The sequence below is a fragment of the Tenrec ecaudatus genome, chromosome 1 (assembly GCF_050624435.1).
Source record: "Tenrec ecaudatus isolate mTenEca1 chromosome 1, mTenEca1.hap1, whole genome shotgun sequence".
Lineage (NCBI taxonomy): Eukaryota > Metazoa > Chordata > Mammalia > Afrosoricida > Tenrecidae > Tenrec > Tenrec ecaudatus.
In genome coordinates this window covers 181,712,639-181,738,519 of record NC_134530.1, presented here as the reverse complement: position 1 = coordinate 181,738,519, position 25,881 = coordinate 181,712,639, and the positions used below count along the sequence as shown (strand labels likewise).

At 41.2% G+C, this 25,881-nt stretch overlaps 2 protein-coding genes across 2 annotated transcripts in view; one reads left to right on the top strand and one right to left on the bottom strand.

The window, feature by feature from the left end:
* The window catches only part of BLZF1 (basic leucine zipper nuclear factor 1), a 31,209-nt gene extending 20,840 nt beyond the window's left edge, over positions 1–10,369 (bottom strand). Inside the window, exons 1-2 of the mRNA XM_075564591.1 lie at positions 10,047–10,369; positions 7,877–7,953 (exon numbers count right to left, since the gene is read on the bottom strand). Coding sequence (XP_075420706.1) covers positions 7,877–7,907 — 31 coding nt within the window. The 5' untranslated portion in view covers positions 7,908–7,953; positions 10,047–10,369. The remainder of the gene's footprint in view (positions 1–7,876; positions 7,954–10,046) is intronic.
* A 177-nt stretch (positions 10,370–10,546) lies between these two features.
* The window catches only part of NME7 (NME/NM23 family member 7), a 297,332-nt gene continuing 281,997 nt past the window's right edge, over positions 10,547–25,881 (top strand). The window contains exon 1 of the mRNA XM_075564565.1: positions 10,547–10,660. Within this exon, the coding sequence (XP_075420680.1) occupies positions 10,658–10,660 (3 nt within the window). The 5' untranslated portion in view covers positions 10,547–10,657. The remainder of the gene's footprint in view (positions 10,661–25,881) is intronic.

Sequence of the window (25,881 nt, the reverse complement as noted above, 5' to 3'; positions counted from 1 at the left end):
TCTAATGGGAAGCGGCCAGCCTGCTCAGAGAATGCTAAGAGAACAGCTCTGACACAGTCACCTGTCACTGTGTCCTACAGCAAGGGAAATGCCAGTAATGATATTCTTCATTTTTAAGCTTCTATTTTTCAGTAAACTTATTTTTCTAACTTTGTAGCAGTGATACAGAAGCTACAGAGCAGAGGAGATCCCCTCACTTGTAGGCACACAGCATCTGATTTCTGTACTATTTTAAAGCATTACATTTCAAAAATATATTAATACGAAAAGTTAGCAACATGCCTTCCACTGTAGAATAGCGCCTCAATTTTTTCAAATTTCTCCAATATTTTAAAATAATTTAAATCATAATCAATTTTGAAAGTGTAATATCTTGCAGGTTAATGCGGTGTTAATAACAATGAGTATGAGAAAGAAGAAAACCTTCTAAAAGTGATTGTACAACTCTTTTTAATAAAACTGAACTATTAAATTACATGATATCTAAACTATGTGCTAATGAAACTGTTTTTTTAAAAAGAAAGTTTAATATCTTTCTCTATTTTGCTAGTCATATTTTTCATTTTAATGGCAACAAAATATTTCTGGAAGTTAACATAGAAAAATTACTTAATTATAATTTTACTGTTGGTTATTTTAGAATCTTTCCAATCTCTCATTAAAATAAGTAATGCATTTGTGAACGCTTTCACACCTACAGATTTGTCTCAATTTTTTAATTATTTCGGACACACTCTCAAGCAAAGAATTAATGTGTTTGGTACAGATTTATATCATCATACTATCTCACCAAATGACTCAAGGTGTCAGATCTACTCCGTGGGTAGTTTTACTTATTTGCGTGCTAAATATGTGCTTAATGCAGCCTTAAGTGTCTAGAATGGCACAGTAAGCACTCATTCAATGTTCATAGTTACAATGCTTTTCTTCTTTATAAAACTCTCTAATAAGTTTTGCATATTGATAAGAGGGGGAAAGAAAGATTATTTAATATAAAACAAAATGCTGGTTTTTATTCTCTTATGCTAAAACCATTAGACTACAGGACTATTTGTTTCAACAATTTTTTTTCCTAGTCTCTTTTACTATGTACATACAACAATGTATTGGAAATTCTGAGTTATGTTGGTTAGGAGCTAGAAAGACACCAGGGGTGCCATTAACGTGCCCTAGTTCATCAAACATTTTACATTAGAATGAATTATTTTACCAGTTGTACAGGAATTACACACTAAAATACCTCTTGGGGGCTTGGAGCTCTAGTTCACAAAAATAAAACAGGATACTTTAGAATGTGGGATAAAAGTTTAATTTTAATTAAAACATGCTGTATGTGGCACATTAGCTCTTGAAAAAATATGTCTGCTGAATTGTTTTAAAAATAAAGGTCTAATCACATTTTAAAAATCTGGCTTTAGTCAGGGTGCGATGTAGCAACGATGAAACATACAACTTTCCTCTAGTTCCTAAATGCTGCCTCCTCCCCCACCCCCACTATCATGATCCCAATTCTACCTTGCAAGTCTGGCAAGTCTACACTGGTACAGATAGGAACTGGAAACATAAGGAAGCCAGGGCGGATGAACCCTTCAAGACCAGTTGTGAGTGGCGATACTGGGAGGGTAGAGGGAGGGTGGATTGGAAAGGGGGAACCGATTACAAGGATCTACATGTGACCTCCTCCCTGGGGGATGGACAACAGAACGGTGGGTGAAGGGAGACATTGGACAGGGCAAGATATGACAAAATAATAATTTAAAAATTACCAAGGGTTCATGAGGGAGGGGGGAGCGGAGAGGGAGGGGGAAAATGAGAAGCTGATGCCAGGGGCTTCGGTGTAGAGCAAATGTTTTGAGAAGGATGAGGGCAATGAATGTACAAATGTGCTTTAAACAATTGATGTATGTATGGATTGTGATAAGAGTTGTATGAGCCCCTAATAAAACAAACAAACAAACAAACAAACAAAAAATCTGGCTTTAGATTTGTGTGACTCTAGCTAATGGCAAGGAGCCCTGGTGGCTACAAGTTGGGCTGCTAACGGCAAGGTCGGCTGTCGGGAAGCATGAGCTGTGCAGAAGGAGAGAGGCGGGGCTTTGTGCTCCTGCACAGTCTCAGAAACTCACAGGGGAGGTTCCATCCTGTCTCACAGCGTCACCAGGAGTCGCCATCAACTCTATGGCAGTAAGTTTGGTTTTTGTACAGCTAATGTAAATTCTATCAGATTTAAATCAGTAAGATACTCTAGCCTTTAAGAACTACTTAAAAACCTTGTGCTAACTATGGATTAAAAAATTAAAAACTACAGCCACACCATTCTGCCCCACAGAAGTTAAGAAATAAGTAAGTTAAGCCACTTGTGTTCCGGTTAAACAGGAATTCCAGCATTTTCCCAAAGAGGCAAGTCATAGCATTTTTGAGTCAGATTTTTAAGTAACAGAGACTCATAAACGACTCACAACATGGTTAATGTAAATTTAAAAGGCAAAGAGACACTAATGGGTATTTAATAGGAATCTCTTTTCTAACAAAACACATATGGTAAAATTCCAATGAGGAAATTCAACTTGTAATCCCAATTTGTTTTTACCCATATTAAAAAAGCCTTCAGCTGTTCTACTCACTCAGGTATTTATAAACAGCCCAAGTAATACTAGCCAATGGACACAGGCAAGCAGACAGGGAGATCTGCCTCACCTGGTACCTTCATTTTCATACTTCTCTTGTTTCTTGCGACACATAGAAATCTTTATTATATACGCACTAGCCTAATCTGGGACACATTCAAGAGCAATGGCCTCCTTTTAGGTGGGAAGACAAATGTCTGTGGTGCTAGCTTCATAATTGAGAGCAATGATTACATAGGCGAAGCAAGACACTTCTCTACCTTCTGAAACCAAACAAACTCACTGCAGTTGAGTCCCTGCCGACTCATAGCGACACTATATGGCAGGGTAGAACCGCCTCATTTGTTTCTGAGACTACTCTTTATGTGAGTAGAAAGCCAGTTTTTCTCCTGTGGAGCGGTTACTGGTTTCAAGCTGGTGGGTTTGAACTGCTGGCTTTTCAGATTGCACTGAAACTCGGAATTAGAATGCCACCAGGGCTCCTTTGACCTCCGCCCCTCCAACCATTTTATTAGGACATAATCCAGACATCATACCATTTAATAGTTCAGTGATATCAAGAAGTGTTGTACAATTGCTACCACAATCAGTTTCAAAACATTTTCTTCCTTCTTAGACTCTTTGATATCAGCTCTTGGTTTCCTTACCTTTTCAAAGGAATCAATAAAACAATTCCTAAACTTTTTACCAACATATAATCTTTTGTTAAAGAATTAAAGCACATCTAATATTTATGATTCGAATGGTCTTTCCCCACGCTGGGGGAAATTGCAAGGGAAAAACAAAAACAAAAAATCAAATAAGGCACTAGTGCATATGATGGATAGCTTTTATTTAACTTTTCTCATTATGGTTTTGCCAAGTCCCATCAAATAACTGGGTGAGACTATGCAATAAGGTTCAAGGCATCCTTGTGGAATGAGACCACAAATTTCCTAATCGGAAACTGATGGATTTGCCATCCTACGCGGCTTGAAGTGAGCCAGTCTGATGCAGCAGAGAAGGGACCCCACCACTGCTGAGAAGAAGCGAGCTGAGCGAGAGGGCATTCTTTAGCCCAGGGCCCTGTACTGAGAACCTCCTAGACGACAATGAATTCTACAATGTGACCTTGTTTGTTGAATAGCTCCAAGATCAAACTTTCCATACTTGAACAGCAAAGTTCCAAAAACATCTGCTCTGGGTTCATAATTTTGCTAAACACTGGAACTGAAAATCCACCTTGAAAAAACTTGTGGAGGCTGAGGGTGAATCATGTGTTTGTGTTCAGTTCTTGAACATTTGGTGTTCAAACAAAAAGTTGGAATGAATGGAGTTCTACAATTGAGGTAACATTGTATATGGCAATATATACTTGGTCTTTTGATTGAAATGTTTGAGACAATGATTAAAACTGAGCCTTTTGTCAGTTCAGATTTAATCACTAATGATGTGTAGAAATAAATCATTTACTATTGCTCCTTTCAAAACTAATTATAAAATTTGGGATGTATAAAATTCCAGCTAATATGAAAATGCAAGACTAAATTAGAAGCAATAATCCTTCAGATGAAATTATTCTAGGTTATCTACTTGCAGAATATAAACTTGATATTGAAAAGTACAAAACAGACTCAAAGCAGTTGTCATGGCTGGTGAAGAGAAACTGGAACAGTATTTAATTTTAAAAATTTGAGTGAGTTATAATGATAACTGGAATGAAAAAAATACATATATATGGTTTGAAGCCCTGGCAAAAAAGATTGGTGTAAGGATCAATGTCTGACTTTTGCCTCATCGTAAGAATCCTGGGTTTCTGCTGGCTCTGCTTGCGTGAGGTTAGAGGAGGTGAGAGGGCCCTAGAGCCCACCAGCCAAACACTGGAATAGCATTGGCATGCTTTTTCTACTAAGAGTCATATAGTCAATATCTTAACCTTTAAAACCCTAGAGGAAAATGAAAGGAACTACATGTAGGTATTTTCATGTAAAAAGTAAATCTTCACAAACTTTTGATGAAATTCAAAATAAAATTAATTAAAACTTAAAAAATATAATACATGTCTAATAAAATAATAGAAGCCTTTTTATTTTAGATTAATACTTGGCTTACTTGGGGTTCAAAGTTCATATTCTGGATCAAGCTGACTGCAAAAGTTCTCAGCCAGCTGTGCTCTAGAACACGGGAGTAAAAAGAATATGCTCTTACAGGCTGTTATTAAGCAAGCATTTCGGCTTCATTCATAAACTATCTATCTATGAAGACAAGCATTCTAAATCAAAGGGTTGGACAGTGAAGTGAATAGCAAATTTTGAGTCAAAAGAACAGAGTTTAAATTCCTGTTCTTACCACTTACTGTATACCCTTGGGCAGCAGTTCATTTAGTTTCTCTCTCCTCCCAATCCCACAGTGATTTTAGAATATACTGAAAATCCAACAGTATTTTAGAACAATTCGTTCTCTCTTGTACCCGACTGTTGAAAGCCGTACAAGCCAGGAAAAGTTCTACTAATCTTTGTACCGTCAGCTAAATAAACAATGAACGACATAGAAAAGATGCCTTAACATTTAGGAACTTTCATCATCTGTGAGAAAACTACCTAGAAGATTTCATTTTCACATCTCATAATTAATGCATCTACAATATGCTTACCTTTCCCTCTATGCTAAAGTATTAATCACTAACATGCAAAGTCTAACAAATTTCAGAAGGCATACAAATTCAGCTAGTAAGGAGTTAAATTCTGCTACTTAAAAATTTTGGGATTCTCATTTGGCAAAACTAATTATTAGTTAAAATGCCATAAATACCATCTATTAAAATTCAGTTTTCATTCACTCATTGCCCTTAAGCTGATGTCCTTCTAGGGCAGAATAGAACTGCCCCACGCCCTTCTGAGCTGGTAACTCCTTATGGCAGCAGGAAGCCTCATCTTTTCCCTCAGAGTGGTGGGGGGTTTGCTCTGCTGATGTCGCTGCTAGCAGCCCGTTTCAGAGCTCTCTGCTGCTACCAGGGCTCTGAAAATGGTAGACCCACAGGTCCTCACGTGGAATCCATTCTTCTTGCCACAGTCTCCATGAATAAAGTTTCCGGGTTAAAATCAGTATGAGCAATACTGTGTATCATCTCTTTTTAATAACTCCACAATATCGATTAGTACACTAAAGTCTCCGAGAAATCCTGAGTATGACCCTCTCCTTAAATCCAGAATTTCATATTTACCGAACCATGAAATCCCTTTTCATCTAATACTTACCAGTTCACAGAACTAGTGTTAAAGTTAAGATACTTTATGGAATTACATATCAATATTTAAATGTGTCAGGCCTTACTGTTTGGCATGCTTTCCTTCAACTTTATGACTTTAATACCTTTATAATCATACTCCCAAGAAAAGCATTGTATTATATACTTATGTATGCTACAATTATTTTATGCTTCCCATGTAGAAACTGTCCTTTCAGCAATGACACACCCCTCTCATGAGGACAGGATTGTTCAAATGTCCTGGGAGGAAATTCTGTAGCTGTTAGCCCCACATCATCTTGTTTCTCTTCTGAGGCAGTCATAGGAAGTACAGGTAAATGTCAGCCCTAATAAATGTCTTCCCTTTTCTCAGGCCATCCACCGCAAGCACCTTTTGTTCACTGACAACAGTAGCTAACATTATAGCATGTCCAGCTGGAACAAATAGCTGACCTACGCTACTTTCCTTACTAGATAATTAAGATGAAATAAAATAATGAATGGGAAAGTGCTCTGTAACTAATCTTTCTTACAAACAAAAGTGTTTATTTCTCAGAGGCCTGCCAATAAATAACTTTTAATCTCTAATCCTATTACTGTAATTATTAATTAATTAATTCTGCTTTTTGCCAAACACCATGCTGGCTGCTTTCACTTGTAATTATCATTTAACTAAATGTTAAATGTTGCTTTTATCTCCCATTAAACCTGTTTATTACTTTCCTTTATAGTTTCTGGTTGGCCCATTCTAATACAATAAACACTTCTAGCGGCATGAAATGCTGCTGTACACAGCTTAATTATAGTCTATTAAGTATTCACTGGCATGATCTTTTCTTCCTTGTTGCTCAAGCACATTTTAATATTCTAGAGAGCATTTGCTGCTGGAGGTCAGCTTGCTGCAAACTGGTATCCCCTCTCGCACTGATGGCCCCAACTTGCAGGCCTCACTTGTAGAGGGAGCAGGTCAGAAGTTCACTTTGGGAGACTGTTGAATATGCCGAAGTGAAGATGCAGTAGACTATCAATGAATGAGTCGCAGGGAAAGAGATCTAGGCTACAGACAGATCTGGATGCCATTCTCAGAGATAATAACTGAAATCCTGGAAGAAACGAGCTGCAGAGTTTAAAAAAAGGGGGGGGGGGAACAATGCTAAAAATAAAATTCATCGATTTTTTATCAAGGATAAACTTGAAGGGGAGGAGTCTGAAAAGAAGCAGAAGGTACAGCGAGAGCATTGCTGTCAAGTACAACTTGCTGCCCCAATGGAACCATGGCACTGCCATACCTCCCATGCCACACCCGCTCGGAGTGTACAGCTAGCCAACGCGGCTAGTCAGCGAGGCATCGAGTTAAAATGTTTTAAATGATTAATTAGTCTAAACTCTAGTAGGCACTTATAAGCAGCCCTGGTGGAGTAGCGGTTACACAGTGGGCTGCTAACTGCAAGATCAGCAGTTCAAAATTACCAGCCAGTCCATTGGAGAAAGAAGGGCACTTTACTCCTGTACGCAGTTACAGTCTTGGAAATTCACAGCGCAGTTCTGAGTCGGCATCAACTTCATGGCACTGAGTTTGGCTTTTGGAGTCCCTGTTACACTAAGTGGTTAAGAGTGAATAGCCATATGGTAACTATTATGCAATATTAATATTCACTTGTATATCTGAAGCTCTCAAATGTAAACAATGTACTACAGAATAATAATGAACAAATATGAAACATGAGCAATTAAAAAAAAATCCCAACGTACTGCCACGGAGTTGATTCCAACATAGAGCAGCCCTGAGAGGCAACTGCTAGAACCGCCCCATCCTCTTCCCAAGACTAGAGCTTAGTGGGAGCACACAGCCTCACGCTTTCATGCAGTGACTGGTGAGTTTCAATGGCTGACCTTGTGGTTAGCAGTTCAAGGTGTAGGCCACTTCACTCCAGGGCTATAAATTTTATTGGCTGGCTCATTCTTTCACATTGTCATAAATGCCATGTTTTAAAGCAATTGTCAACAAAAGGAGAGCACTTACCTTTGGTCTCCAAGCTTTTAGGAGTAGCCATCTTTTTTCTTAGGCAATCGTAATGCAATCTAAGACTTTGGAAAAATCTAGATATGTAAAAAATGAAAGAATTTAAAAACATAATACTATGAGACACATTCACCTAGCGTTTCCAACTTAAATATGAAATTACTTCTACATATAGTCCTTTTAGAAAGGAAATTTCATCGTAATACTTTCTCACAAGTGGCATGATGGCTACCAAAAGGATAAAAGGTATCATTGACATAAACCTGTTACCCTATACAAAGGATAAGTAAAAAAGTACTGCGACAAAATCACAGAAACCTTTATGAAGCAAAAGACCCAAATGCGAAGCTAGTGTTTCTTGACATCTCCTCCATCTAGGTCTATACACTTGTGAAGGCAGTTGTTTTCATCTCTATGTAAACATCTTTAGAGCTGTTCTCTCGAGAATTCTGAACTTTATAAACTGCATGGAAAGGACAAACGGCATCTTTGAGGAGCTCCAAATGCGTTCCCTTGAAATGTTCTTCAAATTTGGGAAACAAATATTAGTCTGAAGGAGTCAGATCAGGGCTGGAGGATGAATGACATGACTTCCCAAAGAAATTCTCCTAGGATAGCCCTTGCTATGCTTGAATAATGAGTGGGTGCATTGTTGTGATAAAATCATTCCTTGTTCCCCATGGGCTTAAACCTTCTTTCGACTTCGTTCCCAAAGTTGTCCCGTGTCCTTCAAGAAAAAGACTATCAAGATAACCCCTTGGGAATCCCAAAATACAGGGGCTGAGCTGACCTCACTATTCTCAAGAGGCTCAGCAGACCCACTTGGAAGCCCTTGTCTTCACTGGACCTTTTTTATGAGACTCAATGTTATTACTGAGAGAACTTACCTGTGGCCAAGATCAGTCATGTTAAACCTGTTTGTTTAGAATAAACCCTTCCATGTCTGAACGAGAACCCTAGTATGTCATATAGAGGAATTGTAAACACTATTTCTAGTTAAGGTGTTAGCTTAATTAAGGAGGACTGTGAGAAATAGCTTGGTGGTGGTACCACAGTCAACAGTTTGAATCTGCCAACTGCTACAGGAAATAAAGACGAAGCTTTCTGTTCCTGTAATACAAAGGGAGAAGTCTATTCTGCCCTACAGGATCAGTATGAGTCAGAATTGACTCAATGGCAATGAGTTTGGTAATTTTGGATGTCTAAAGTTGAAAAACGGCACTCTTTGGTAGCCTGAAACTGCTAACAAAAAGGTCAGCTGTTGGAACCCACTAAATGTTCCATGAAAGAAAAATGAGCTGTCTGTTCCCCTAAAGATTTACAACCTTGGAAACCCTACATCTGCATTGGAATCAACTAGATGGAAGTGGGTTTAAGTTTTGAAATATATGGATAACTTATTCTCAGCTCTAGTCTGACGATTCCCTATTGCTTAGTTATCCTCAACTAGTTGTGAAGTTGGTGCTGGGGGTAGCTCTACTTTAAAACTAATTTACATTATGAAACAAGAGATTACTGGAGATAATGTACACTTTTTTTGGTAAAAAAAAAAAGTTAAACCGGTGTAGCTTTTAACTGTAAAATAAAACATACCTTGAGTGTATGCCTTCAGAAATATAAGCATGTATGGCCTGACTGGGTAGATTCAAGGATTCGTTTTAGAACCTTGGGAGGAAGAGGATACTTATGCAGTGATATTAATATGATCACCAATACACTAGATGACAACTAGTGTCACCACCAAAAATAATCGAGTACTGAATCCTCGACTCGGCACAAAGGACTCCTATAGCTAACTTCGTTCACAGTCACAAACTCCCGTCATTTACAATTACTCCCCTTTGTCAGAGCGGCGGTCCTTGAAAGCGTGCTCGGAAAAAAAATGTGTAGGGAAAGGTGCAAGTAGGTGATGTGTTTCCCGCAGGAAATACCTCCAGAAGGGGAGGGGGGAGTGGGCAACAGGTGTGAAAGTGGCAGGCAGGGAGCGGTAAGTCAGTTAAAGTTGGCCATCCTGGGAAGTTGACATGGGAAGTCTTGTCCCGGTCTGAACTAGCCCTTCTCGGCACAACCGGGTTTCTTCAAATCTCTAGCGATGGTATCAAGCTCCAATGCAGACCTGGGTTCCTTTCCCACAGCTCCCCTTAGCTACGGAAGCCCGTTTGGGACTCACCTCTGGGAGTCTTCTTCTCCTTGGAGCAGAAGGCTTCGATTTACAGGTTCTCCGGCAAGTGTCACCAGGTGAACTTCGACGAGGATTCTTTCTCCATTCCGAAGCCGCCCCGCCCAAGTCCTTCTCTGAACAAACTACTCACTCAACAATCACTTCCTATTACTAAGGGTTTCGCTTCCGGAACACTTTTCCTAGAGAACCCTCTCTAGTGTGTTTATACTAAATCAGCATAGAACACGAATTCGCTGTAAGGTTTCAGTAAATGAGAAACGGGGAGAAATGTATTTGAAAGCCAAATCCAACAGAATTTGGAACACAAGAGCCTATTTACTCAGACTTCCGGGTCACTGTCAGCCAAACGGAAGTGGTGACGTCGACAAGTCGAATGTGGCGTCCCGTCGTCCCAGGCGACGGCGAAAAGGGGGCGGGTCTGTCGAGTCGGTGGGCGGGATTTTGATTATTCCCAGCCATTAGAAGAGCAGGCTGTGGCGAAGGGGCGGGGCGACTTTGCGATTTCCGGCGGGGCTCTGTTGCCGGAGTAACCGCGCGCTGGTGCTGGTGGAGGCTGCTTCCTCTCGCTTGCTGCTCTCTCCTGCTGCGATCCGGACACGATGGTGAGTGCCGGCAAAGCCAACCAACGGTCCCGAGGTCGTGATTTCGCGGCGTCCCAGGTCTGAGGACAGGTCTGAGCCACACTCAGTTGGACTAGTCCCGGGTCTCTTCCACTGTTTCCCTTTTCTTTTTACGTAGAACTGTGCCAGGAATGTCCCCACTCTTGTTAATGCATCCCAAATTCCACACCGCTATTTCTAAGATTCGACGGCAATGTATCCTGAAGTGTAAGGGGAAGACATAGGTCCACAGCCTACGTTGAGGCATTATTTCTGAGAAGCATCTACCTCATTGCATTTTTCAAGCTCCGAGGTTTAGCATCACGCGCTTCATTCCGAATGCCCCTAGATTCTGGGATCTTGGCTCTTTGAATGAAAGACACTGTCCCTATTAGGGGCACATAACAATTGTTGCACTTCGGATCTGCTGTCTTCCAGCCAGTTGATTACCTTCTGTGCTGCTTAACAGAATGCCCCTCAGATTCATGTGGGGAGCTGTTTGAAAATTCACTTGTCTGAATGGCAGCCCCCAAATTCTAAATGACTTGAGATAGACCTATAGGTGATTTTACCCACATAATTGAGAAGACCTGGCATCTGGTTAATTCATGTAGTTACCCGTTTTTTAAGCGCTTAAGGAATCTCACCTTGAAGGATCTTACTGCCACCAGCTGTTTATCATAACTCCCAGTTGTGCTCTGAATTTATCAGCAGATGGTGGAGTCAAGCAGGCAATTCTTCAGCTTTGTGTCCTAAGCTGCACACTGTTCTATATCTCGACTTTCCTTCAGTCTTTCTAGTTCAGAGAAGTGTTGAAGGATAATGCACCTCTTTGCTCTTGATCTTATTCCCTCCCAAACACTAGAAGACATTTTGCTTCCAGTTACCTTTCTTTTCTTTCTTGTGCTTTCAGCCCCTTCCTAATATTTAAATGTGCCCAAGTCAACTGTTTTGTTTTAATCATTTTATTGGGGGCATATGCAACTCTTATCACAATCCATACATACATCAATTGTATAAAGCACATTTGTACATTTGTTACCCTCATCATTCTCAAAACATTTGCTCTCCACGTAAGCCCCTGGCATCAACTCCTCATTTTTCCCCTTCCAGCTCCCCATCCCTCTTGAACCCTTGATAATTTATAAATCATTATTTTGTCATATCTTACACTGTCTGACGTCTCCCCTCACCCACTCCTCCGTTGTCAGTCCCCCAGGTAGGAGGTTATATGTAGATCCTTATAATCAGTTCCCTCTCTCTACCCCCATCCTCCCTCCACCCTCCCAGTATTGCCACTCTCACCACTGGTCCTGAAGGGATAATCGTCCTGGATTCCTTGTGTTTCCAGTTCTTACCTGTACCAGTGTACATCCTCTGGTCTAGCCGGATGTGTAAGGTAGAATTGGGATCATGATGGGGGTGGTGGTAGAGGAAGCACTTAGGAGCTAGAGGAAAGTTGTATGTTTCATCATTGCTACACTGCACCCTGACTGGCTCGTCTCCTCCCTGCGACCCTTCTGTAAGGGGATGTCCAGTTGCCTACAGATGGGCTTTGGGTCCCTACTCCACACCGCCCTCATTTACAATCATATGATTTTTTGTTCTTTGATAATTGATATCATACCTTCGACACCTCATGATCACACAGGCTGGTGTGCTTCTTCCATGTGGGCTTTGTTGCTTCTGAGCTAGATGGCCGCTTGTTTACCTTCAAGCCTTTAAGACCCCAGATGCTATATATCTTTTGATAGCTGGGCACCATCAGCTTTCTTCACATTTGCTTATGCACCCCTTTTTCTTCTTTGATCGTGTCTGGGAGGTGAGCACACAATGATACGAGGTTTTGTTCTTTGATGCCTTATAACTGATTGCTTTGGCAACTCGTAATCACACAGGCTGGTGTGCTTCTTCCATGTGGACTTTGTTGCTTCTGATCTAGATGGCTGCTTGTTTACCTTCAAGCCTCTACGACCCCAGGTGCTGTATCTTTTGATAGCTGGGCTCCATCAGCTTTCCTCACCACGTTTTCTTATGCACCCAGTTTGTCTTCAGCAATCGTGTCAGGAAGGTGAGCATCATGGAATACCAGTTTAATAGAACAAAGTATTCTTGCATTGAGGGAGTATTTGAGTGGACGACCAATGTGCATCTGCTACCTTAATACTAAACCTATAACTATATGCACATATATCTATTTCCCCATCCTCACATATAAATATATTTACATATGTACCCAAGTCATCTGTTAGAAGACCATGAAAATAAATCAATTTTCTCCATCTTGTGTTTACCTAATCCTCCCTCTGTTTATAAGTAACCTTCTTCAAAGCATATTTTCACTTTCAGCAACTCATCACCTTCTATGCCTTCTTCCCTTTGTTTCTCAGAACTGATGCTTGCTTTTCTCCTCATGGCTTCAAAGAAGTTATGCTTGTTTAAATTTCTAATGATGTTGTAATTTTCAAGTCCAGTAGTTGCTTCTCAAAATTAATTTTACTTACCCTGTTTGTGACAACTGAAGCTTGTGGGCACTCATTACCCCCTCCTTTTCACTCGCTTTGCTTACTTTGTAAATTTCATATCTCTGGAATTCTATCAAGGACTCCACTTCTTAGTCTGTACATTTCCTGGCCATGATTTCATCTACACTCATGCCTTTTATTTATTCCTGAGCTTTGACTTCATTTCTTTCTTTTAAAAAAATCATTTTATTGAGGCTCATACAATTCTTATAACAATCCATACATAACATCCAGTGTGTCAAGCACATTTGTACATTTGTTGCCATCATCATTCTCAAAACATTTTCCTTCTACTTGAGCCCTTAATATCGGCTTCTCATTTTTCCCCCTCCCTCCCCAGTCCTCCCTCCCTCAGAAACCCGGGGTGTCCAGTTGCCTACTGATGGGCTCTGAGTCTCCACTCTGCACTCACCCTCATTTACAACGATATGATTTTTTGTTCTTTGATATTTGATACCTGTTCCCTTTGACAGCTCGTGGTCTCACACAGGCTGGTGTGCTTCTTCCATGGGGGCTTTGTTGCTTATGAGCTCAATGGCCGCTTGTTTATCTGCAAGCCTTTAAGACCCCAGACACTATATCTTTTGATAGCCGGGCACCATCAGCTTTCTTCACCATATTTGCTTATGCACACATTTGTCTTCAGTGATCCTGTTGGGGAAGTGTGCATCATGGAATGCCAGTTTAACAGAACAATGTGTTCTTGCATTGAGTAAGTGAGTGGAGGCCCAATGGCTTTGACTACATTTCAATGATCAGTTTAGATCTGTGGTTCTCAATTTGTGATTCATGACCCCTTTGGAGGTTGAAAGGCCCTTCCACAGGGCTCCCCGTGGTTCATAACAGTAGTAAAATGCAGTTATGAAGTAGCAACGAAAATGATTGGAAGGGTCACCACAACATGAACTATATTAGGGAGGTTGAGAACCACTGGTCTAGCAGACTGTGGAGAAGGAGGGTTAGCCTTTAGTAAGGCATCTCAAGCTCCTTAAGACCCAAACTAATCTCTTTCTATTTCTTCCTGGTTTCTCTTGTTTTCACTAGGTTACGTAATAATCTATACCAGAAATCAGGTTTCTACTATATTCCCCCTTACTAGAACCCACATATTCCGTTGGTTACCAGATCCTGTTTTAGTTTTGAGCCTCCTCATTTGCCATGACTGTTGTAGTATCTTTAACAGTCATGTCCTGACAATACTCCTAGCTCTTATTTTTTTTTTTGGACACCATAAGGAATTTTCTGAAACCCAGATCAGATGACATTTCTCACCTCTTTCAAACTCTAGAAGAAATGTCAAATCTCTATCCTATAATGTTTAGCCCTGTGTATCTGTCTTGCCTTTCCCTTTCCTAGACCCTACTTTAAGCTGGGCCTTTGAGCTACTTTAACTTAACAGGAAATTTTAATGAATGGGATGGTATGCTTATTCCCTCCCCTTGCATGTATTGTTTCTTCTACATGGGATATCCTTGCCCCTGAGATGCCTGTCAAACTCTTACTGATCCTTCAGAACCCAAGATAGGTGCTCATCTTCTGATGCCTTCCTTCCCTATTCAAACAGAATGGACTCTTCATTATGTTTTTGGTCACAGTTGTACCTGGTACACACTTTGTTAATATACTTGCAACATTCAGTGAAATTTTATTTGTAGGTTTCTTACCCTTAGTAAATTGTGAGCTCTTAAAGAAGTAGATCTTTATTTTGTTCACTGTTAATGTTGAGTTCATTTGTCGATCTTTTTGTTAGCTGTAATTGATTTGGCTCCCAACTCATGGCAACCATATGTGCTACAGAGCAGACGGCTCCATAGGGGTTTCTAAGCTGTCATCCTTACAGAAGTAGCCTGTCAGGCCTTCTGGGCAGCTGCTAGATGGGTTTGAACCATCAACTTCTATGTTAGCAACCAATTGATGCCTGCTTATGCCACCCAGGCTCTAATGGTAGGCACTCCAAAAATGAAGGCTACGGTCAGTGGTCTGGGGGAATAGAAAGTCCTGGAGGGGAATGGGAGGCTTCAGCCAGAAGCCAATCTGAGACTTAGAAAAGGCAATCAGAGACTTAGAAAAGGCAGTATGAAGCAGTGTAGTAGAATTTCAGTGACTAGAGCGCAGTGACCTGTACTGTGGCATAGGAGATGGGAGTGATGTTTACTGAGCACTGTGTTTGTCTGCCTGCCATTTTCAAGATAGTGAATTATGAACAAGATATACTTTTAAAGGAAAATTTGTTGAAGATTTGTCTTATTTCTCCTTAGACCTAGTGACAGTTTTCCTGTATGGCAGAAAAAGCTCTCAATTCAGCAAAAGCCCCAAATGGGCTGGAGCAGAATTTAAAAACTTTCTACACCCAGATCTCTCTCCCTATGCATGCTCTCAATCTCGAGGAGAAAGAGTGCACCTTGGGAAAGGAGAGAGAAATGCATGTCACTTTTTGTGTCTGTTCTTTTGATGTAGCCGCTGTGCTGTGGGCTCTGACTCGTGTATGACATGAAGACATTGTGTCTAACAGGGCGTTGCTCAGTCCTGTGACATCTTTGGGAGTGTTGGTGTGCTTGAGTCTGGTGTTGTGAGAATAGTGTCAGTCCAAATTATGGAGTGTTTCCCTGGTTTTCTCTGAACTTCCACTTCACCAAACCTGATGTTCTTTTCTGATGATTGGTCTCTTGTGAGACTAGATGAAATCCAGCTCTCTCACCATGACCAAGGGACTCAAGAGGGGCAAGGTCACAATTGAAAATGATAGATTAAGAGACAAGATAAGGAGACAGGGCAGTGGAGGCGTAGGGGACTCCTGCAGCATTAGAAACTCCGGGGCCCAGAACTTTATTCGAGGCAGTTTTATATACAGTCCTTGTCACGTATCCTGCAGTCCATGACACATTCTCACACAAAGGGATTGCTGACAATTTCTCTGAAGGCAAACAAAGAAGAAAGAGTATCTTTAGCCAATCAGAATATGGTTTGGAGGCAAGTCTAACTGAACACTGCAGAATGCTGTGTTTCAGCCTTTTCCCAGGGAACGGGAGAGAAAGCATTTACTCTATCTTAGTTGAAAGTCAGACTTTCAGAGTCTCAGCTCTCTGGTAAGAAATGACAGCTTTTTTCCTACGGGCGCTCTTAAATTCATGGAATATGGCAATGGTCCTGTCTTACATGGAGAAGGAAGTGGGCTTTTCTGAAATCATGGAATAAGGCAATGGTCCTGTCTTACTTAGAGAAAGAAACACATTGCAGACAGCCCCAGTCCCATAAATGTACTCTGCCATTCAGAAGCCCGGGAATTCTGAGCAACAGAGTAAACTTTAAGACAATCTACTGCCACTGTCTGTCCCGATCGCATGTCCAGAGAAGGCATGCTGAAGTCTCTGCCCTCCTTGGTTCTAAGCGGCATTCTGGTTTTATTGCTTCTGAGAATCATTTGTGCAATCTTTTGTCTGTCAAGGCACAGTCTGTATCGTAGGAACCCTTGTCATCCAGCTGCACCCATTATTCTCGCTTCCTTTTATGCTGTTCAGCTTTTGCATACATATGAGTTCCACCCCTTGGATCAAGTACACCTCAGTCATCTTTGCTTTTGAAAATTCTAAAGAGATCTTTTATTGTAGTATTGTTCAATGTAATATGTTGTATGATTTTTTGACAGCTCCTGTCATAGACATTGATAGTTAACCCAAGTTGAATGAAATTGTCAACCTCATTTTCTTTCCCATTGATCATGGTGGTGTTTATTAGTCCAGTCATGAAGATTTTGGGTCTTCTTTACGTTTGTTGTAGCTCATATTGGAGACTCTGGTCTTTGACCTTCATCAGTACGAGTAAGTGCTTTGAGATGTCTTATATTTTTTAGCAAGCAGGTCAGTGTCTTCCGCACAGTACAAACTGTTACTGAGTCTTCTTTCAGTCTGTATGTTGCATTTTTCTTGGTATAGTCCAGTTTTTCATAGGATTTGTTCTGCATACTGATAAATCATGGAAATTGATACAATCATACCATTTCCAATTGTGAACCACACAGAAACTAACTGAGCATGTGTCAGAGTTACCAATGTGTTTACCATTATGGATACATAGAGAAGATAGTTCCAAGACTCTTTTTGAATATTCCTTTTACAAAGTTAGTATAAAAACATTGAAAGATTATCAGCAGTATGCATCAAGAATTAGGCTGAGGCACCCACTAGGCCTTGAGGACGATGACCCCAATTAGAGCAGCCAGTCCACAGAGAGGACCACATTGCCAGCCCCTCTATGAGACATGACCCCTCTCACTGACCCATAGCTCTACAGAGGACAACACCGGAGACACAGTGTGGGATTGCACCCTATCTGATCCTGCCACACCAAGGCAAAACACTAAGGGGGTGCAACAGAACAGCAAGGGAATAGAGCGGTGAGGTCCCCAGGGAATGCTGAAGGAGGACTTTGGGGCCAGGGTGTGGTGCCCCAACAGACTGGACTGGAAAACACTCCTAAAGGCCAACAAACAATCCTTGAACTAACTACAAGCTTTTCTTTCTTGTGTTTTATTGTGTTTTGTTTTTTGTCATTGGTTTGTTGTATATTGTTGCTTGGTTTTGTTCTGTCTTGTTTTTGTGCATGTTATTATCTCCGCAGGTCTGTCTAAATAAGATAGGCAGGATGAACAATCTGGAGGAGAAAACAACGGGACCAACAGTTCCGGGGGTACATGAGATGGGGGGAAAGGAAGTGTTGTTAATAAACCCAGGGACGAAGGAACAACAAGTGATCCAAATTGGTGGTGAGGAAGGTGTGGGAGGCCTGGTAGGGCATGATCAAGGGTAATGTAACAAAGAGGAATTGCTGAAACCCTGGTGGGAACTGAGCATGATAGTGGGACAGGAGGAAAGTCAAGCGAAATAGAGGAAAGAGCTGGGAGGCAAAGGGTATTTATAGAGATCTAGATAAAGACATGTAGATATGCAAATATATTTTTATATGAGGATGGGAAATAGATCTGTTGCATATATTTATAGGTTTAGTACTAAGGTAGCAGAAAGATATTGGGCCTTCACTCAAGTACTCCTTCAATGCAAGAATACTTTATTAAATTGGCATTCTATGATGCTCACCTTCCCGACACAACCGCTGAAGACAAAGTGAGCGCATAAGCAAATGTGGTGAAGAAAGCTGATGGAGCCCGGCTATCAAACGAGATAGCATCTGGGGTCTTAAAGGCTTGAAGTTAAACAAGCAGCCATCGAGCTCAGAAGTAGCAAAGCCCACATGGAAGAAGCACACCAGCCGGTGTGATCATTAGGTGCCGAAGGGATCAGTTATCAGGCATCAAAGAACAAAAAAATCATACCACTGTGTGCTCACCTCCTTGATACAATCACTGAAGACAAATGGGTGCATAAACAAATGTGGCGAAGAAAGCTGATGGTGCCCAGCTATCAAAAGATATATCATCTGGGGTCTTAAAGGCTTGAAGGTAAACAAGCGACCATCTAGATCAGAAGCAACAAAGCCCACATGGAACAAGCACACCAGCCTGTGCGATCACGAGGTGTTGAAGGTATCAGGCATCAACAGAACAAAAAAATCTTACCATAGTAAATGAGGGGGGAGTGCGGAGAGGAGACTTAAAGCCCATTGGTAGACCACTGGAGATCCCTTTGCAGACGGGTCACAGGGAGGAGATGAGGCAGTCAGCTAAATATGTCTGAGATGTTTTAAAAGGGATTAGATCTGAAATTAATGAATTTCTTTTTTTTTAAAAATCATTAATTTCTATTTAGCTTCAATTGATTATCTGGAAACAATTACTTTTATTGCTGGTAATCTTGAAATCTTATAATTAAATACTTTGTGAGCGTATAAGGAGGTCATTTTGGCTTAATCTCTCTCATGCTACTTAGACTTAGAAATATGGCTTTGAAAAAAACTGGAAATTCCACCAAAGTCTAGTGGCAAGTACAGTGCTATCAATTTTATTAAACCATCCTGCTTTTAGCATAGCTTATTGAATTTTATTGCTTGCTCCCAAATCTCTGAGCAATGTGTGTAATTATATATAAAGTCTATATGTGTATATATCCTATGTATCTACAATTTTCAAATTAAATTTCATATCTACCAATATTATAGTTATGATAATAATGTATATATAGAGATATACCCACTCACTTCCACTGATTTAATTCCAACTCAGAGTGATGGTGTAGCACAGATTAGAACTGCTGCGTAGGGCTTCCCAGACTGTACCTTTGTATGGGAGCAGACAGCCTCACCTTTTCCCCCACGGAGCAGGTGGTGGATGTGAACAGTAGACCTGGCAGTTAGCTGCTCAACACTAGAGATACATATATCTGTTTTAATATGATCCATCACCTGTTTTTCTTGTGCATATTCACGTAAAGACTAGGACTAGACTAGGATTTTAACTTGTCTCTCAGGTTTCTCAATCATTCATGTTTGGTGAAGTCATTCAGAACAAGAACATTGTAGAACCCACATTGAAATTGGAAGCATTTACACACTGGGGCACAATTCTTGGACCATAGTAGGACCTAAAATGATTTGTTCAATAAGTGTTGAGGAAAAGACACTAGATATTACATAAACTTTGACCATCAGTTGTATAAGCTTGAGACAGTTATTCTAACCTTCTGGATTTGAGATTTTTAACTTAAATTTGTGGAGGCTGACTCCTGTCATCACGCTTTTTTGTTTGCTGAGTGACTGCAGAAGCTGGTGCAGTGGGCATAGTTTAACTGTTCTTGGGCCTTTCCCAGAAGCACCTGGCATCTCTCTTTTTCCCCTCAGCCAGCCCTGCGCTGCAGCCAGGCCTCCTAGAGCTCTTGCAGTCTCCAGCATGTTCTCCCTGGGCTCAGTGTGGGCGTCCCTGCAGCGCAGGCCTGATGAAAGCAGGTTGCTCACCGCAGAGGGCCACAGGCTCAGGGCAGCTTCTAACTGCCTCACAGTGAGCACTGGGCATTAGATTTTAAAAAGCCTGGCACTGGGGAAGTCGCAGGCTGGAATCTCCTTTAGAGATCTGTTTTCACATTCTCTACCTCTTGTCATATGATCCCTTACCCTTTCGTTTCCGTTCCTATAACGGTCTTGACCTTGATGCTCACAGACTTTTCCTTTGAGGCCTGAAAACACAGATAGTGGTTGTTTTCATTCCCGCTTTCCTTAGGGCCTGCTTTTCACTGTTTTGCGGTCTTTTTTTTAGTAGTTTTCATACATTTTAAGGATTAAGTTCCAGGACTGTGGGGTGAGTTTAAAGTTTATGAGCCAAGGCACGTAGACATAATTACTGTATGCCATTTCATTGAATAATACAATTTTAAAATTGGGAGACACCCTGAGTATCATCTTGTGAATGGCACCTTTAGGAGGGAGCTGTGACTCAGAGGACAAGTACATTACTTCCGGGAGGTAATGGAGAGCGAGCACTAGAGCTCAGAACTATGTCTTAGAGCAGAGTAACACGCACTGAGAACCCATGACCGGGGAGGCATTCATTTAAACCTGCTAGAATAACTTTTACAAAGCAAGACATTTATTGTATGTCACAACAAGTACACACACATGAATCAGTAAATGAATTAATGAAACAAGCAAAACTACAAAGCAGTAGTCTGGGATACATTATATTGTTATTTTTCTTTCACTATTTAAAAATTCTAGATTTGACGCATTGCATTTATTTTATAGCCACATACATCTTATCCTACAGTTTAGAAAGCCAGCTCTATGAATGCAAACAGTTTTAAGAAAATAGTTTTCCCTCTAAATTCTTATAAAATAACAGGAGAAACACAGTCTACACATGTGTGGTGAAATGACTTCCTTTACATAGCCTTTTTTGCTTTGGTTCTTGGGAAAAACAGTTCCAGAAATCTTTTTCTTGAGCACAGAGAAGTTACCTTCACATTAGATATCAGTCTTAGAGGGTTTGTTACATTTGTCTAAGTTAATTAATTTTTTCTGGTTAGTCTGTAAACAACTTACCGTATGTATTCGAGTATAAGCCGACAGAGATATCAGCCGAGGCACCTAATTTTACCACAAAACTTCATTAAAAATGTGCTGAAAAACTTGGCTTATACACAAGCCTATACGGTAGTTTGATACGTTGCATGTGGTCCTAGGCTGTATCCTGTTTGTGATTGATATGCATTTTATAGGTATTAGTCAATAATCTATGCAAGTGAGCGAATTGCAGTATACTATGCCAGTGAAGTTCTGTGGTCCAATGAAGAGGATTGACTAGTTGATGGCCACCCTACTGGGAAGGGCCATGCTTAAATGACAAGGAGTTGTACATCTAAATGGCCAATACCATAGAGGAGGATTTTGAGACAGAATGAGGTGGAAGGAAGAAAGAAAAGCGAGAAAATGCAGAGAGAGAAGAGGCAAGGAACCTCCTAAAAGAGTTGTAACATTGAAGAACACTGAGAGGCTGGGAAGGGACCCACGGCCAGAGCCAGTGGCAACAGGCAGTTAAGAGGAACCTGCACTGAAGGTTGTAATGGCTGTATGGTCAAGAAGAGATGAGAGAGCTGTTCTGTACTGAAGCGAAACTGCCCACGTGCTTCCTGGTCCTCAACCCCCAAACAGTAAATATGGTCTGTAAGTTCTATGTGGCTATCGCAATGGGTTATGAACCCAGAATAGAAGTAGAGATTGCGTTTGGAAGGACAGTTGATATCAGAATTGCTAAAATACTTGAGAATGGAAGTGTGTCTGGCAGTCACCTCGTTGGAACCAGCTTTGGGCTGATGGCGATTCCTGTCATTCTTCTTGTCAGTTTAGATAGGTTCTGACACTGCTGCTATTGCTCCCCTCATCAGCTTGCCATAATTTTCAAAATATTTTCTTTCTTCTTGAACTCTTTGCTATCAGCTCCTCCTTATCCCCTCCTCCCCTACCCTTAGCCCCCAGGAACCCTTTATTCACCATATACTGTATCTGTTCTCCTACAATTCTGTTATTCATTCCCCTTGTGTGGGGTTATACAGTCATCTTTGCTATCCGTTCCCCTTTTACCTCCTTGCCCCCCCCCCTTCCTGCATTCCCAGGGAATCATTGCTACCGTTACTATTTCTGACAGGTTTATCTATCTTGGGATTCATGCATCAAGTGATCTTCATTATACTCATGAATAGTCACAGGTCTCACAGGCTTAATGAGGTAAAAATAGGACCATAATAGTAAAGGGAGGCAATATTAAAGAACTAGAAGATAGTTATGTGTTTCATTAGTGCTATACTGCACCCTGGATATATCTTCTCTCCCATATGGCCCATCCATAAGGGACTGTCCAGGTATCTTACAGGTGGGTTTGGGGTTTCCATTTTGTCTATGTTTCTTCACATCAATTTGATTGCTTGTTTTTGAACTTCTGATACCTGTTGCCATTGACACTTCACGATCACACAGACTGGTGTGGCTTTTTCCGTGTGGGCTTTGTTGCTTTCCTGCTAGATGGCCGCTTATCTAACTATAAGCCTTTTAGGTGTTTTTGAAAGTTTGCCAAGAGTTACATCAGTTTCTTTTAAAACAATTGTGTACCATTGGAGTGTCATAAACTCAATTTACTGACTCAGCCAGCACAGAAAAATACCAGAATACCTCATTGTTTTATGAACTTTTGACACTCATTGTGGCTCTATACAGTGGGACTTTTTCAGTGCCTCTTTTTTTTCCCCATCTGTAAGTTGGACATAGTATATAATATAGTTCCCAATTCTTACAATTCTTAATAAGGATTAAAGGGATTGCTGTGTTAAGTAGCAAGCTAAGAGCCCTAGTGGTCTAGTGGTTGCATGTTGGGCTATGATCTACGCGGTGGGCAGTTGAAAGACTGGGCTTTCTACTCCCTGACACAGTTACAGTCTTGGAAACCCACAGGGGTCGCTACGATTCAGCATTGACTCATTGGCAGTGAGTTTGGTTTTGTTATCAGGTCAGCTTGGCTTACCTCCAGGTCGGTGTTCAAGCCGACCAGGCACTCCCCAGGAGAAGGGTGAGACCTTCTGATCCTCCGAAGCTGTACAGTGGCACAAACCTTCCACAGGGTACCTGCGCCTTGGACTCGACTCCATGGCTGCGTGTGATTGTGACAACGTGGTGAATACAGTGTCAGTGTGGGCAATGTGTGAGACATCGAGGAGTGATGTGCAACCTCTTTAACCATGTGGATTGCGATACAGAAGTGACTGATTTTTATAAAGAAAAAACTGAGAAACCAGAGGGAATTCAAGAAATGGGAGACTTGCACAAAAGGTGTATAAAAGACAATTTTCTCATGGAATCTTTGGAGATACTATTGTCAACTGGATGCCAAATAAATAAATCTTGGAGCACAGTGTTCCAGGCAGACATATTTTACTTATTAAGTTAAACTCAGACTTGGGAAGAATTTGTGTTTGAGGTTTCAAAATTACCCACAAGGTAATAATTTCAGTTATTCATCAGCACTGCTGTCTCCAAAATGTCTGAACACCATTGACAATTTGAAATTCAGTTTCATTTTCCCCTTCTTCCTATAGATGAAAATGTTCAGTCTGCCAGCTGAGCACCGTCCAGTTCTGGCCTCATGGTTTAGAAGGCAGATGTTGATAGTGGTGGAATTTCCTCCTCCTGACTCCTTTTCCTCTGCTGCTCTAGGTGAATAAGGGATGTTTTGTTGTGGCGTCGATGGCTGCTTTTAAGACTCAAGGCACTACACAATCAGCTAGGAGGAAGAACAGAAGCACTTTATCAATCTTTCTAATGTCAAGAATTAAATGGGACAAACTGAACCAAGGAAAGATGATGAAAGGGAACCAGACCAGTTGCTGCCGAGGTGACTCTGGCTCTTGGAGACCCCATGCACGAGTGTAATACTGTGTTCCGTAGGCTGCTGATGTTTGAGGAGAGGCCTGGGAGAATCAAATACTATGTTAGACCAGGTTTGATTAGAGGAACACATTCAGGGACATTTGTATGTGTGTAAGAGAGAACTTTGTATCAAAGAGCCATTGTATATTGAGGAAACATTCCAGATCAAGTCTGTAAGTCTGATATTAGTCCATATGTCCAATATTTCTCCATAAATTCCTCTTTAGATATACATAGCACATGCAATGATGTCAAGAGCAAGAAGACCACAGGTCAATGGGTGGAAAGTTCTGTGGATCCAGTGGCAGTGGAAGCATCTCAGTGCTGGCAAGGGTCTCCATGTGGCTCCTTCAACTCCAGGGCTCTGGCTGCCATCAGCATGTCTCCATGTGGCTTGTCAACAGGAACGTGAAAGCAGAGAAAGTGGTCCACCTCCCCGAAGGAGAGGAAATTCCCAGACTCCTCATGAGGTCACGCCCACAAGGAGACACCATCAGACTGTGACCTGATTGATAGACTAGACTCCACCCCTTCATTCTTAATATCCTGAAGTTGCCACCAGATTACGTAACTACCACAAGTACATAGAGGAGGAGAACCTTGAGAAACTAACACAAGAGGGGCCATGGCAGAGGAATAGCAAGTGTGAAGATGATGAGGTAGCGGCCAGCTTGCTTTGTCCATCAGTTTGTCCCTACCAGCCAGAAATCCCACATGCTTGCAGCTAGTATTGAGAGAAGAGGTGCATTTAAGAGGTAGCGTGATCAGATAGGTCCTATGTGACATGCAATCAAAGTCATAGAACCGGACGAGACTTTGGATTTTTCTAGGTTGTGACCATTATGGATTGTGAACTCTAAATTAGTATGCATCAACCAACGCTTTAGCAATACTTTTAGAGAGAGGGAGTGTAGATGCTCGAGTACAGTGCATGCTCTGAGGGTAAGAATTGTTTCCTGGGGCATCGCCCCACACACACCTGTGGTTGTTTGGGGAGACATGTTGTTTAAGATAGAAATTGTACTTCTTATAGTAGGTTGTAGTTAAAAAATACACAAAGTTTCAGAGTCACGGATCTAACAGTACCCCCCTCCCCCACTACATCCTTCAACTGAGATGACAAAGCTGGAACCAAGTCAAAGCCACATGTCTCTTGTGACTCAGAATGATGCTCTTGGTGCCATTCCGTCTTCCTAGATGGGGTGCACAAGTCAGCGTGTGTGTGTGAAGGACTTCATACTGAACTAGTGCTAATTTCTACCTCAAGGAAAGGAATTGTAAATGTTATTTAGTCAATGCTGTATCAAAAATCAGGAGCCCTAGTGGCATAATGAATTAAGTGTTTGGCTACTAACCACAAGTGACTTAAAATCCACCAGATGCTCTGGAGAAAGATGAGGCTGTCTGTACCCATAAGGAGTATTTCTAATCTATCCTACAGGATTGCTATATGTCAGTGAATTTGATGGCTGTGTGTGTGTGTGTGTGTGTGTGTGTGTGTTAATATTGAGGGGGTTCCCAAAATAACCTGATGCTCATTTGTTTTTTTTTATATGCGGGAGATAGTACATTTGGAGTTCATTCCACTGGGTTAGACTGTTAATCAAGCTTTCTATTTAGAGGTTCTGAAAAGATTACATAGCAGTATGTGACAAAAAGACCTGATTTGTGGCAGAAGGGGGACTGGTTTTGCCACCACGACAATGCATCTACTCACACAGCTATCTCAGTGTGCCGACATTTTGCAAAAGATAGCATGCTTCTCTTGCCCCACGTACCTTACTCACTTGACCTTGCTCCAAGTGACTTCTTTTTGTTTCTGTGAATCAAGAGGGACATGGA